Source organism: Oncorhynchus mykiss, chromosome 2 (genome assembly GCF_057628025.1).
Source record: "Oncorhynchus mykiss isolate SJ-2025 chromosome 2, ASM5762802v1, whole genome shotgun sequence".
NCBI lineage: Eukaryota > Metazoa > Chordata > Actinopteri > Salmoniformes > Salmonidae > Oncorhynchus > Oncorhynchus mykiss.
In genome coordinates this window covers 85,860,586-85,876,235 of record NC_143023.1, presented here as the reverse complement: position 1 = coordinate 85,876,235, position 15,650 = coordinate 85,860,586, and the positions used below count along the sequence as shown (strand labels likewise).

General features: G+C 39.9%; 1 protein-coding gene across 4 annotated transcripts; it reads left to right on the top strand.

Annotated features, from left to right (window-relative positions):
* The first annotated feature begins 99 nt into the window (after positions 1 to 99).
* LOC110498321 (uncharacterized) lies at positions 100 to 5,155 on the top strand. Of its 4 annotated transcripts, none has more exons than XM_021574957.3 (6): positions 100 to 339; positions 589 to 635; positions 743 to 847; positions 1,232 to 1,399; positions 1,525 to 1,659; positions 4,325 to 5,155. In XM_021574957.3, the coding sequence occupies exons 1-6, from the start codon at positions 323 to 325 to the stop codon at positions 4,450 to 4,452; spliced, it is 600 nt and encodes a 199-aa protein (XP_021430632.3). In that variant the 5' UTR covers positions 100 to 322; the 3' UTR covers positions 4,453 to 5,155. The 4 variants fall into 4 exon arrangements, with proteins under 4 accessions (XP_021430632.3, XP_090067036.1, XP_090067055.1 ...); XM_090210910.1 differs by having other exon boundaries at positions 101 to 339; positions 4,330 to 5,155; XM_090210929.1 differs by lacking the exon at positions 1,525 to 1,659 and having other exon boundaries at positions 101 to 339; positions 4,325 to 4,636.
* Positions 5,156 to 15,650: the final 10,495 nt, after the last annotated feature.

The following is a 15,650-nucleotide window of genomic DNA, read 5'->3' as shown; positions in this document are numbered from 1 at the left end:
TTGTACATTTTTATTCGTAGAATAATGGTATTGAGTAATTAATAATACATATTTTAACATTATGCCTATGTAAAGTTACACAGAACGAATCCCCTAAATAGAAACCCAAGATATACATGTGAAAGATTCAGTTTGTCGCGGGATAGCTTGAAAAAAACAACATGCGAAATTGTACTGTTTTATTTCAATGTGGTCGTTTATCTAAGTTATTCAGTATTTCATTTTGTTTCTAGTTTGGACACTGTTAAGAGACTTAATTTACGTCATTAAGTAACTAGCTACTAGTAGCGTTTGGTTTCTCAAGCTGGCTGAATACGATATTATGGCTCGACCAACAAGGTGTGTAACGTTCGTTAAACTAATCTACAGCACAAGAGGTTGGTGGCACCTTAATTGAGGAGGACGGGCTCAAGGGTAATGACTGGAGCAGAATTATTCCATTCGCTTCGTTCCAGCCATTATTATGAGCCGTTCTCCCCTCAGCAGCCTTCACTGATCTACAGGTAGCAGGCTGACAGTAGCTGCAAAGATCATGATAACTGTTTTGTTTTAGTGTGATGAATGATGACTATTTGTTCTCGTCAAAAGAGCCAAGAACCAATTGAATTACTCAGACTTGATGGAGCTTGATGATGGTACGTGATGATGATGTCAACTGTTTGGACATTCTCAACTTTTACATATTGTCATAATGTTAATCCGCCTGCTTTTTGTAATGTTTTGTCTTTTTTTGTTCAATCAGATGAAGATTTTGCCTGTATGAAAGGGCCTTCCAGCAAGAAAGCCCGGGTCATTGTCAAAGAACCACAGAGAGACAAGGGTCTGCATCAATCAAGCAAATCTTTCGGTCAGGATTCAAAGAACACGTAGGCCTATCATTTTTTTTAAATAGAAAGCTAGAAAACATATGTAGCAATAAGTTATCAGAAAAACATCTTCACACGCTGCCAACAAAGCACACACTGCCAACAAAGTCAGACACTATTTTGATTAGTGTGCAGGTAGGCTGGTAGTCACTGTTTTGTGTGTGTGTGTGTGTGTGTATGGGTTTCAGATTGTCTTTAGTTGACAAAGATCCTTTTATAAAGCCTTAATGAACATTCATTATTTAGGGTAACATGCCAAACCTACTGTATTTCATCTCAGACATAATTGAACATGCTGTAAATCACAATACTAACAATAAACCCTGCCTATAGTCTCTTTGTTCTAATGATTTTCTCTCTCCTAGAACTTCATGAGGTCACAAGTGAGTGGGGATCCAATGTCAACCCCTCCAGCCAGAGATGGGCAGCTGTCAAAGCTAAAGATCAACAGAGATCCATACTGAAAGTGGAGAGGATCAGCCAGGTTGAGAGTGGGCGGGAGGATAAGGATTACCAGCCTACCTGCATACCACGTAACCACCATCTGTCATCACGTTAATGCCCTCAATAAGAAATGTTCACCCAATTATAATGGATGTAAAGTATATTGTGCTGCTATTACATTTCTCCGTGCTTTCCTCTGTTACTCCCACCACAGAGAGTTGTAGTCCGACTCCAGCAACATCAAAGCCTGTGTCAACTCAGAGGAAGCTTGCTGACACTCCCACTTTACCTGTTAGATCATCCCCTATCAGCCCAGTAGGTGGCAGGCTTCTAAAGTGGAATCCACCAGGTGAGGCTCAGTGACACAATTGGAGATTCTCTACTGGACAAAAGTCTGCCCTTTACTTAACTCCTTCGTTCCCCGCGACCCGGAAACCGATAAGTGGTCGAGGGGAGAGTCAATTCGTTAGTAGGCAAACTGAAGAGTATGCTTCCCTCCTCGATTACAGACTTCAGCAAAGGATGCACAAGAGTATCTTCCTGGTGGCTAGCGTGGAAGTGTTTTAAAATCCGCCACACAGGCCTTTCTAATCGACCTGGCCCGGTTATCCTGGAAGGATATTGACCTCATCCTGTCAGTAGAGGATGCCAGGTTGTTCTTTAGAAGTGCTTTCCTCACCATCTTAAATAAGCATGCCCCATTCAAAAAATGTAGAACTAAGAACAGATATAGCCCTTGGTTCACTGCAGACTTGACTGCCCTTGATTAGCATCTAATAGCCCCCACGATATGAAACTTTTCAGGGAAGTCAGGAACCAATATACACAGTCAATTAGGAAAGCTAAGGCTAGCTAGCAGAAATTTGCTTCCTGTAGCACTAATTCCAAAAGTTTTCGGACACCGTAAAGTCCATGGAGAATAAGAGCACCTCCTCCCAGCTGCCCACTGCACTGAGGCTAGGAAATACTGTCACCACCAATAAATCTATGATAATCGAGAATTTCAGTAAGCATTTTTCTACAGCTGGCCATGCTTTCCACCTGGCTACCCCTAACCCGGCCAACAGCTCTGCACCCCCCGCTTCTCCTTCACCCAAATCCAGATAGCTGATGTTCTGAAAGAGCTGCAAAACCTGGATCCCTAGACAATCTGGACCCTCTCTTTCTAAAATTATCTGCCAAAATTGTAGCAACCCCTATTACTAGCCTGTTTTACCTATCTTTCGGATCATCTAGATCCCCAAAGATTAGAAAGTTGCAGCGGTCATCCCCCTCTTCAAAAGGGGAGACACTCTAGACCCAAACTGTTACAGACCAATATCCATCCTTGACTCTGTCAATCACCACATTCTTATGCAGACTCAATAGCCTTGGTTTCTCAAATGACTGCCTTGTCTGGTTCACCAACTACTTCTCAGATAGAGTTCAGTGTGTCAAATCGGAGGGCCTGTTGTCCGGACCTTTGGCAGTCTCTTTGGGGGTGCCACAGGGTTAAATTCTCAGACCTACTATTTTCTCTGTATATATCAATATCATCGCTCTTGCTGCTTGCTGCTTTGATCCACCTCTACGCAGACAACCACATTCTTTATACATCTGGCCCTTCCTTGGACACTGTTAGCAAACCTCCAAATGAGCTTCAATACCATACAACACCCATTCCATGGCCTCCAATTGCTCTTAAATGCTAGTAAAACTAAATGCATGCTCTTCAACCGACTGCTGACCGCTCGTCCAGCATCACTACTCTGGACAGTTCTGACTTAGAATATGTGGACAACCACAAATACCTAGGTGTCTGGTTAGACAGTAAACTCTCCTTCCAGACTCACATTAAGCATCTCGAATCCAAAATGAATTCTAAAGTCATCTTCCTATTTCGCAACAAAGCCTCCTTCACTCATGCTGCCAAACATACCCTCGTAAAACTGACTATATCCTACCAATCCTTCACTTCGGCGATGTCATTTACAAAATAGCCTCCAACACTCTACTCAGCAAATTGGATGTAGTCTCCGTTTTGTCATCAAAGCCCCATATACTACCCACCACCGTGACCTGTATGCTCTCGTTGGCTGGCCCTTGCTACATTTTTGTCGCCAAACCCACTGCCTCCAGGTCATCTAAAAGTCTTTGCTAGGTAAAGCTCCGCCTTATCTCAGCTCACTGGTCACCTTAGCAACACCCACTTGTGGCACGTGCTCCAGCAGGTATATTTCACTGGTCATCCCCAAAGCCAACACCTAATTTGGTCGCCTTTCCTTCCAGTTCTCTGCTGCCAATGACTGGAACGAATTGCAAAAATCACTGAAGCTGGAGACATATCTCCCTCACTAACTTTAAGCATCAGCTGTCAGAGCAGCTTACCGGTCACTGTACCTGTACACAGCCCATCTGTAAATAGCACACCCAACTAACTACCTCATCCCCATATTGTTATTTATTTATTTTTGCTCTTTTGCACCCCAGTATCTCTACTTGCACATCATCATCTGCACATCCATCACTCCAGTGTTAATGCTAAATTGTCATTATTTTGCCACTATGGCCTATTTATTGCCTTACCCCCCCCCCCCCCCCCCCCCCCCCCCCCTAACCTTACAACATTTGCACACACTGTACATAGATTTTTCTACTGTGTTATTGACTGTAAGTTTGTTTATGTGTAACTGTGTTGTTTTTGTTGCACTGCTTTGCTTTTTCTTGGCTGGCCTACCTGGTTAAATAAAAGTAAAATGTATTGCACAACTAGCTACAATTTGATTTGATCACTTTACACATTTATTTGGGGATTCCACCTCTGTAAATGTAATTTGCCTGATGGCGCATGAGTAGAGAGGGAGTCTCCTTTCATACAAGCGCATTTGTGTCCGTGTTTCGTCGCCTCTGCTCCTCGATCCTTGAACTTTTTCAAAAGTAGGCGACGAGAGGCCGGAGGCGAGGAAAACCAATTGAGATTCTCCAAATATGTATATTTATCTGTCTTAATTCAATTCTCTGTTCTTTATCACTAGCACAGAGTGGAATAAGTCCCAACTCAATCCTGAATTCCACCACAAAGTCTCCGGGACAAGGCTTGCGACTGGGATTGTCCCGCTTAGCAAGGGTCAAACCTCTGCACCCCACTGCTAGTAGTAACTGACTCTTGCCCTATTAAACAGAGTGAAGTCAGAATCTATTTTTCTTTGGTGTACTGTGTGTTTAGCCTGTTACTCTTGTGTTGCATTGCTAATATTGGAGTTCTGTAATCATTTTTGTTTAAATGTTGTATCTAGTGATTGCTATTCATCAAAATGTTTCTTTTTTAAACATTTGTTTCTTACCATGCCTGCAATTGTCCAGTATTTTTTGTAATATTTAACAAGTGTTTGATACTTTGCATACAGGTGTCATTTTTTTGGTGGTACGGTATTTACTCTGGTTCTAACTCGGATTTCACTAATGTCCATCATGGTTATTTCCATTCTCAGACTATAGAAGTTTGCTTGATCCAGCTATCCCCCTGCTGGAACATTAATTTAATGTTTCCCATTGAAGGAAACACTGAGGAATAAAGAAAGGGATATTTCAAAATCTTCTGGAACTGTGAACAGTAGCTAGGTTTCCATCCAATTGGCAAGATATTGTCATGTGAATATTCTAGAATCCGCATAAAGAAAATGTACCCACCAGTGGTACAGTATGTTTCTACCAAATGGACTTGATGTGGATAAAAAAAAACGTGTGATGACAGATTTTTTTTCCCTCAGTCTACACCCAATGTCCCATAATGACAAAGCAAAAATGGGTTTTAAATTTTTTTGCAAATGTATTGAATAAAAAACTGAAATATTACATTTACATAAGTATTCAGACCCTTTACTCAGTACTTTGTTGAAGCACCTTTGGAAGCGATTATAGCCTCGAGTCTTCTTGGGTATGATGCTACAACCTTGGCACACCAGCTCTGGAACAGATTTTCATCAAGTATCTCTCTGTACTTTGCTCCGTTCATCATTCCCTCAATCCTGACTAGTCTCCCAGTCCCTGCAGCGTCCCCACAGCATGATGCTGCCCCCACCATGCTTCACCGTAGGGATGGTGCCAGGTTTGTGATGCTTGGCATTCAGGCCAAAGAGTTCAACCTTGGTTTCATCAGACCAGAGAATCTTGTTTCCCATGGTCTTGACAGTCCTTTAGGTGCCTTTTGGCAAACTCCAAGTGGGCTGTCATGTGCCTTTTATTGAGAAGTGGCTTCCGTCTGGCCACTCTACCATAATGGCCTGATTGTTGGAGTGCTGCAGAGATGGTTGTCCTTCTGGAAGGTTCTCCCATCTCCACAGCGTGACCATCAGGTTCTTGGTCACCTCCCTGACCAAGGCCCTTCTCCCACGATCGCTCAGTTTGGCCTGACGGCCAGCTCTAGGTTGGTGATTCCAAACTTCTTCCATTTAATAATGATGGAGACCAATCTTCTTGGAGACCTTCAATGCTGCAGAATTTTTTTGGTACTCTTATCCAGATCTGTGCCTCTACACAATCCTGTCTCGGAGCTCTATGGACAATTCCTTCAACCTCAAGGCTTGGTTTTCGCTCTGATAAGCATTGTCAACTGTGGGACAATATATAGACAGGTGTGTGCCTTTCCAAATCATGTCCAATCAATTTAATTTAACATAGGTGGACTCAACATCTCAAGGATGATCAATGGAAACAGGATGTACCTGAACTCAATTCCAAGTCTCAAAGCAAAGGGTCTAAATACTCATGTAAATAAGATAGTTCTGGTTTTACATGTTTTTATGAATTCGCAAAAAAATATCTAAAAACCTGTTTTCATTTTGTCATTGAGGGAAAAAAAATAGATTTGAGAATATGGCTGTAATGTAATAAAATGCGGAAAAAGTCAAGGGGTCTGAATAGCTTCCGAATGCACTGTAATTTTAGTTATATCAATATTTGCGCATAAAGGCGTTTCCACCGATATTTCCTGCATAATTAATTTTACCGACACAAATGACAAAACTATCTGTCGGCATTTACATAAAATTACACCGAAACGTCCTGTTTCCGTCACAGTTGTCATGATATTTTTTTTATACAATGAATGAATTTACTCGCATAAAAACGATGGACAGAAACCTGGTTATTGAGAGAAAAACTATGTTTTTGGTCAGTGTACCAATGTCTATAGATCGGTTAATTTTCCAAATCAGCAATCTTGCATTTTTTATTTTTTTTTGGTAAGGTTTCATAAGTAAGCTCTTCAATTAGCCATTTTAAAATTTATTGATCTATCTATTTGAGCTTTATGGTGAAGTTATGTAGTGACAAAAGTAACAGAAGTCACTTTCTGTGAACGAAAGTCTTATTTTGCAAAGGTTTCTCTTTCTTTTTTCTCGTACACTTCTCTCCTTCCTGGATGACAGTTTTCAGTCACAAATCACATGTAGGTTGAATTTAGCAAGTGTCTCAAATATCCTACCATTATCCAGAATTATTGGGATGTTTCATTTATTGCAGTGACTACATGATAAGCATTACATGGTTTTCACTGAATTTAATCAGGAAATATCTTAAGTTGCAACTTAAGGGTATTGATTCATTCAGTGGAATTGTTCAAGTAGCTTATTGGACTGTTGGCTGATGATGAGTAAACTCAGTGACAATTAGCACATTTCCTAATAACAACAAACATGAATGTGTGAAGATCATAAAGTTACATAGCCCATCTATAAATAGCCCAAACAACTACAGTGCCTTGCGAAAGTATTCGGCCCCCTTGAACTTTGCGACCTTTTGCCACATTTCAGGCTTCAAACATAAAGATATAAAACTATTTTTTTGTGAAGAATCAACAACAAGTGGGACACAATCATGAAGTGGAACGACATTTATTGGATATTTCAAACTTTTTTAACAAATCAAAAACTAAAAAATCGGGCGTGCAAAATTATTCAGCCCCCTTAAGTTAATACTTTGTAGCGCCACCTTTTGCTGCGATTACAGCTGTAAGTCGCTTGGGGTATGTCTCTATCAGTTTTGCACATCGAGAGACTGAAATTTTTCCCATTCCTCCTTGCAAAACAGCTCGAGCTCAGTGAGGTTGGATGGAGAGCATTTGTGAACAGCAGTTTTCAGTTCTTTCCACAGATTCTCGATTGGATTCAGGTCTGGACTTTGACTAAACTTAGACTTATTATAAAATCAGGAACATTGGGATCAATCAAATATGGGCCACGTTATTGGTTCAGCCAGAGCCTTCTACAGTATTTCAAAAGAGGGCTTTCGGTACAGTAGCCTACCATTTTTCTGATGAGAGCTCCAGCAGCTCTAGCAGTGCAGGTGTGAGTGTGACCTAGTATGGGCCAGCTGGGTATGGGCCTCCGGGAAATTAGTGTGGCCAATACATCACCTGTCAGCACCAGGCCAGGGTTCCACTCTGGTTCCGCTCTCCGTTGATACATTTTTCATACAGGCCACTCAACTGCCATGGGAATTGACAGTCTCCGGCAAGCAGGAATTACTAATTCCCTTTGAAATGAGACAGAACAGGAAGTGGCTTCCATGCTACCTGCGACTGGGTCTATTAATAACTACCTCAACGGGATGTCAGTCTGGAATTAGACTGAAAACAAGGTAATCATGGAATAATCATCATGAAGTATGATTTCAGCAGAGACAGAAGATCTTTTGGATGAGTGTTTAAAAGTGGTTAAGTTAAGAATGTAATTTCAATCTCAACATAAATTACATGTAACCTGTCAGATTGCCACAATATGGAAAAAATCACAGAAGAAATATGGCAACTTCAATATGCTACTACAGTCAAGTCATTTAAAGAGTGACTGCACTTACTGATTTGGCCTCGTTTAATATTTGGATCATTATAAAATGCTAGCCACCATGACTGAATTAAAACGTGACTTGGTTTTGGGGTGTGGTTTAATGTGGGTGTCTCTTGTGTGTGTAATTGAGACAATGTTTTCATGTTGCACACCATTTAGTTTTATCATTAAATGCTTATATTATTTGCATATTAATTTATAGTTGGTTTAAGTTTTTTATAGTTGGTTGAAGGTTTTTAAGTCATTGACATTTGGAGCCATTGGAATTTTACCACATTGTCCTATTACATTGTGTAATTTACCGATGGTCCCTAACTAATTTAGCCCTATAGGGATATCAACCCAAAATTACTGCAGGTATTACGCTACCGGTCAAAGGTTTTAGAACACCTTCTCATTCAAGGGTTTTTCTTTATTTTTACTATTTTCTATATTGTAGAATAATAGTGAAGACATCAAAACTTTGAAAAAATACTTATGGAATCATATAGTAACCAAAAAAGTGTTGAACAAATCTAAATATATTTTATATTTGAGATTCTTCAAATAGCTTTGCACACTCTTGGCATTCTCTCAACCAGCTTCATGAGGTAGTCACCTGGAATGCATTTCAATTAACAGGTGTGCCTTGTTAAAAGTTAATTTATAGAATTTCTTTCCTTCTTAATGCGTTTGCGCTAATCAGTTGTGTTGTGACATGGTAGGGGTGGTATACAGAAGATAGCCCTATTTGGTAAAATACCAAGTCCATATTATGGCAAGAACAGCTCAAATAAACATTTCAAGAACTTGGAAGTTTCTTCAAGTGCAGTCGCAAAAACTATCAAGCGCTATGATGAAACTGGATCTCATGAAACTGGCTCTCATGAGGACTGCCACAGGAATGGAAGACTCAGAGTTACCTTTGCTGCAGAGGATAAGTTCATTAGAGTTTACTGCACCTAAGAAATTGCAGCCCAAATAAATACTTCACAGAGTTCAAGTAACAGACACATCTCAACATCAACTGTTCAGAGGAGGCTGTATGAATCAGACCTTCATGGTCGAATTGCTGCTAAGAAACCATTACTAAAGGACACCAGTAATAGAATACACTTGCTTGGGACAAGAAACACAAGCAATGGACATTTGTCCTTTGAGATGTTTGGTTCCAACCGTCATGTCTTTGTGATACATGGTGTGGGTGAACGGATGATCTCTGCATGTGTGTTTCCCACCGTAAAGCATGGAGGAGGAGGTGTTATGGTGTGGGGGTGCTTTGCTGGTGACACTGTCTGTGATTTATTTAGAATTCAAGTCACACTTAACCAGCATGGTTACCACAGCATTCTACAGCGATACACCATCCCATCTGGTTTGGGCTTAGTGGGACTATCCTTTGTTTTTCAACAGGACAATGACCCAACATATCTCCAGGCTGTGTAAGGGTTATTTGTCCAAGAAGGAGAGTGATGGAGTGCTGCATCAGATGACCTGGCCTCCACAATCACCCGACCTTAACCAAATTGAGATGGTTTGGGATGAGTCGGACTGCAGAGTGAAGGAAAAACAGCCAACAAGTGGGAACTCCTTCAAGACTGATGGAAAAGCATTCCAGGTGAAGCTGGTTGAGAGAATGCCAAGAGTGTGCAAAGCTGTCATCAAGGCAAAGGGTGGCTATTTGAAGAATCTAAAATATATTTTGATTTGTTTAAAACTTTTTTTGATACTACATGATTCCATATGTGTTTTTTTTATGGTTTTGATGTCGTCACTATTATTCTACAATGTAGAAAATAGTAAAAATAAAGAAAAATCCTTGAATGAGTATGTGTTCTAAAACTGTCACTGGTAGTGTATGTTTGGGTTGCGTGCAGCTGCACTCTGAATTAGTGATTACTTGTGTGCCCCTAGCCGTGTGCATGTGGGCGAGATTGAAACAAATCCAACCTTCATTTATGTTGTGATGCAGTCAAGACCACAAGTCTTACAAAACTCTGTTTTGGACGAGACTGACTTTATGACCAAAATGATCCTATTTACACTTTAGTGAATTTTGACAGAATTTTTTTTTCTGACTCATATCAATGCCATATAGGCTGTTTTCTAAATGAGTAGTCGGTTTTTAGGGACAATTGCTCTTTAAAACCTCTTAGAGCGGAAATCCCGTTACCGGGATCAAATTCGACAACATCCGATGATATCGGAGAGCGCCAAATTCAAAATACAAAATCATAATATTAAACTTTCATGAAAATATAAGTGTCTTACATTGTTTAAAAGCTTAACTTCTTGTTAATCCAGCCACTTTGTCAGATTTCAAAAAGGGTTTACGGCGAAAGCATACCATGCGATTATCTGAGGACAGCGCCCCATGTACAAAAGCATTACTAACATTTTCCAAAGATGCAGAAATAGCGATAAAGTAATTCACTTACCTTTGAAGATCGTCCTCTTTTTGCAATCCCAAGGGTCCCAGCTACATAACAAATGGTCCTTTTGTTCGATAAAGTCCTTCTTTATACCCCAAAAAAGTCTGTTTAGTTGGCGCGCTTGATTCAGTAATCCACCGGTTTCCCTCGTTCAAAATGCATACAAATGAATCCCAAAGTTTACCAATAAACTTCGTACAAACAAGTCAACAACGTTTCTAATCAATCCTCAGGTACCCTAATATGTAAATAAACGATCAAATTTAAGACGGAGAATAGTATGTTCATTACCGGAGATAAATAACAAACCTTAATTCTTCCAAAAGATTCAGCATCAACAGAAGTGTACGACAGGGATGCCCAATTTCGCCATTTTTATTCATTTTGGTTGTGGAACTTCTATCTCTAGATATTCTGAATAATGCAAATTAACCATTTTTAACAAAGAAATCAAAATTTCCCAACTGGCTGATGATGCTTCCCTTTTCTTTATTATGAGACAAAGACCAGGTCGTCCATGCCCTTAATGCTATAACTGCATTTTCTATTGCATCAGGATTAAAACTGAATGTTCCTAAATGTGAAATCTTATGTTTATTTGACTCTGATGATAAAGAAATAGAAAATATTCCTGTAAAGGACTGTTAAATATTTAGGAATGCATCTGTCAAAAAAAACACTTAGTAGTCAGATAACATTTGAATTTCTCTCCTAAAATTAAGAAACCCAAAAATATATTCAATAATTGGCTACAAAGAGATCTTTCTATACTTGGGAGAGTACTTCTGTCCAAGGTAGAGGGACTGTCTCGTTTTGTGTACCCCTCATTATCGTTATGTGTAAATCCTGCTACTTGTAAAGAGATCAATAGGACCTTTCTTGACTTCATCTGGAAAAATAAGTCTCACAAACTAAAAAAGTCAGTCCTTTCTAACAAAAGAGCTGAAGGTGGTCAAGAAGTGTTGGATTTTGTTGACATAAATAACACTTTCAAGATAAACTGGTTGAAAAGATGTTTGATCAATACTGATTCAATATGGTTTTTCATTCCAAATAATGTGTTTAATAAGTTGGGAAGTCTTCAATTTTTACTGACATGTAATTATATTCCTGAAACATTACCTGCTAAATTGGCTAGGTTTCACCAACAAGCTTTAATGGCCTGGAAAATATGTTTCCTGCACAATTTTTCCCCACATAAAGCTCTTTTGTGGAATAATTCAGACATAACTGTAAGGAATAAGTTCTACCCCAGCTGGCATGAGAGGAATATTGACTTTGTTCTTGATGTTTTTGACAACAAGGGTAATATTCTCACGTATGAATAATTTATAACATTGAAAGAGTTTCCAATACCTTTCAGAGAGTTTATTTTGGTGATTAAAGCCATTCCCAGTGGTCTAACTACACGAATGAAAACTCAGCTTTGGTAATGATCACAAAGTTTATCCAGAACTCAGATTGGAAGGCGTAGGCTTACTTGAGAAATCTTGTTGTAATAAATATATTAGACAAATTCTTCATTCACAAAACCAACTTACACCGAGAGGAAAGTTTTTCTGCAAAATACTTATTTACCATTATGAACACTACCTATGTTTTTGACATGAAAGATATAATATGTTACTATTGCAATGATAACAAGACCACTGAAATTATTGTGATTTTCTTATTCTTGTTGCCAAATACTTCATACACACAAAAATTCTATACCAAAATGAATTATGTTTTTGATTGAATTTAACTATCTTATTAAAACATTAACCCTAGTGAGCAATAACAAGAATAACATTTTCCTAAATCATTACAATAAGATTTTTTCAGAGTGATTACAATTCCACTAGAATTGTTTTTTTTTTAAATATTATTTGTTTGTTTCAGTATTTTCTCGTTAATACCTGCATTCGGTTTTGTATGATGTAAGAATGTATATTGTTGATCTGTATTTTGATTTTTTTAAAATAATACTTAAATAAATAAATAACGAAGTGCGCGCCCTCACCGACGTGTGCCACAATTCTACAGCCAAAATGGGAGCCACTTTAAAAAACAAGCCTGAAACTCTTTCTAAAGACTGTTGAAATCAGCTGGAAGCCCTAGGAACTGCAATCTGGGAGGTATTCCTTTGATAATCCCATAGACAGCCATTAAAATGAGTGGTGAGCTCAAAAAAAAATGTTCCCGGATGGATTCTCCTCGGGTTTTTGCCTGCTAGATCAGTTCTGTTATACTCACAGACATTATTTTAGCAGTTTTGGAAACTTCAGAGTGTTTTCTATCCAATTCTATCAATATGCATATCCTAACTTCTGGGCCTGAGTAATAGGCAGTTTACTTTGGGCACGTCAGTCATCCGAAATACCGAAAACTGCCACCGGCCTACAAGGAGTTAACATGGTCATTCATCAATAATGTAAATCATCTCTTTTTAGTCACGTAGATCTGATTGTAGCACAACTTTTTTTTGTAGCACAATTTTTTCCCTGTATAGTGCTTTGAACTTAACATTGCAGCCTCAGACTAGGATATTTTATTAGTTGGCATTAACGCTGTCAGCATTTGTCTGAAGAACTTATAACTTCAGACTGAGATAGACAAACAGCATTGATACCTCTTGCACCTCTGAGAAATGTTTCAACAAGGACTGTTGCCAAGGTTTTAGCGGAGGCTGATTATCTTTCAGGCTCTTTTATCGGCTAGTGATGTTGTTGTTGCTGCTCTCGCTAGACAGCCTTGAGAACCCACTGCGTCATTTCCAGACACAGAGACATCAAGTGCCTCACTCACTGCAGTTCAACTTCTGCAGGATGTGAAATGTTTAATGTTATTGTGCTGCATTGACGCTTTCCACAGAATAATTCAATCCACCAAGGAGAAGTTATTTTACATGAAAATACACTTTTAACACCCCAACTGCTTGATACCTTTGTTTTTAGAGGATACAACATTTTAGTGAAGTGAGACCAGGTGCACATTCTCCAATGAATTGTGCCTGGCCTGGACCATGTTGTATGTTCCAGCCCTAAGGCTCAGCTCCCACTCCTAGTTAGCGCAACCCAGCCTGCCAGCCCATTGGGCACCAGGCCACAGTGGGCACTGCATTGCCACCCAATATTCTGATGAACTCTGTCCCTGATAAGGTTTCTCATCGTAGCTTTGTCCTCGACTGACACCGGACACTGAATTAAAGCAGGAAATTTAGAGAGAACTCACCTGCGCTAGATTACAGAGCTGTATCAGTGTCATAGAGCAGGGGGTTCACATGTCACTTTACTTGCTTGATAGGAGCCCAGAGGCCTGGTGACAATGTCAGCCCTGGTGGGTGTTGCCCTACAAATTGAGATTAAAATGAGGCTAAAAATAATCCCATTCATGAGTACTGCAACTGAGAATCCTAACCTATACATTCAAATCAAATCAAATTTTATTGGTCACCTACACATGTTTAGCAGACGTTATTGCAGGTGTAGCGAAATGCTTGACAGTGCAGTAATATCTAACATGTAATATCTAACAATTTCACAACATATACCTAATATACACAAATCTAAGTTAAGGAATGGAATTAAGAATATATCAATATATGGAAGAGCAATGTCAGAGCGGCATAGATAAGATACTAAGATACAGTAGAAAGTATAGAATAAAGTCTATACATATGAGATGAGTAATGCAAGATATGTAAACATTATTAAAGTAACTAGCGTTCCATTTATTAAAGTGGCCAGTGATTTCAAGTCTACAGTTGAAGTCGGAAGTTTACATACACTTTAGCCAACTACATTTAAACACAGTTTTTCACAGTTCCTGACATTTAATCCTAGTAACAATTCCCTGTCTTAGGTCAGTTAGGATCACCACTTTATTTTAAGAATGTGAAATGTCAGAATAATAGTAGAGAGAATTTTTTATTTCAGCTTTTATTTATTTCATCACATTCCCAGTGTTTCAGAAGTTTACATACACTCAATTAGTATTTGGTAGCATTGCCTTTAAATTGTTTGACTTGGGTCAAACATTTCGGGAAGCCTTCCACAAGCGTCCCACAATAAGTTTGGGGAATTTTGGCCCATTCCTCCAGACAGAGCTGGTGTAACTGAGTCAGGTTTGTAGGCACACGAGCAAGGAGAAGCTTTCCACCTTCTCCACTGTGGTCCCATCGATGTGGATAGGGGGGTAGCCCATCTGCTGTTTCCTGAAGTTCACAATCAGCTCCTTTGTATTGTTGAGAGGTTATTTTCCTGGCACCAAACTCCCAGAGCCCTCACCTCCTCCCTGTAGGCTGTCTCGTCATTGTTGGTAATCAAGCCTACTACTGTTGAGTCGTCGGCAAACATGATGATTGAGTTGGAAGCGTGCTTGGCCACGCAGTCATGGGTGAACAGGGAGTGGAGGTGTTGTTTCCTACCTTCACTACCTGGGGGCTGCCCGTCAGGAAGTCCAGGACCCGGTTCAGACCCAGGGCCTTGAGCTTAATGATGAGCTTGGGGGGGTACTATGGTGTTGAATTCTGAGCTTTAGTCAATGAACAGCATTCTTACATAGGTATTCCTCATGTCCAGATGGGATAGGGCAGTGTGCAGTGTGATCGCGATTGTATCGTCTGTGGATCTATTGGGGCGGTAAGCAAATTGAAGTGGGTCTAGGGTGACAGGTAAGGTAGAGGTGATATGATCCTTGACTAGTCTCTCAAAGCACTTCATGATGACAGAAGTGAGTGCTATGGTGCACTAGTCATTTAGTTCAGTTACCTTTTTCTTTCTTGGTTACAGGAACAATGGTGGCCATCTTGAAGCATCTGGGGACAGCTGACTGGGATAGGGAGAGATTGAATATGTCTGTGAACACGCCAGCTGGTCTGCGCATGCTCTGAGGACGCAGCTAGGGATGCCGTCTGTGCTGGTAGCCTTGCGAAGGTTAGCAAGCTTAAATGTCTATCGTCGGCCACGGAGAATGAGAGCCCACGGTCCTTGGTAGCGGGCTGCGTCGGTGGCACTGTTTTATCCTCAAAGCAGGCAGAGACTGTGTTTAGCTTGTCCGGAAGCAAGATGTCGGTGTCCGCAACGTGGCTGGTTTTCCTTTTGTAGTCCGTGATTGTCCGT

Coding starts and splice junctions, on each gene's coding strand:
- LOC110498321 (XM_021574957.3), top strand. Junction 1,400..1,524: donor CCAGCCTACCTGCATACCAC/GTAACCACCATC, acceptor CTCCCACCACAG/AGAGTTGTAGTCCGACTCCA. Junction 1,660..4,324: donor TCTAAAGTGGAATCCACCAG/GTGAGGCTCAGT, acceptor CTTTATCACTAG/CACAGAGTGGAATAAGTCCC.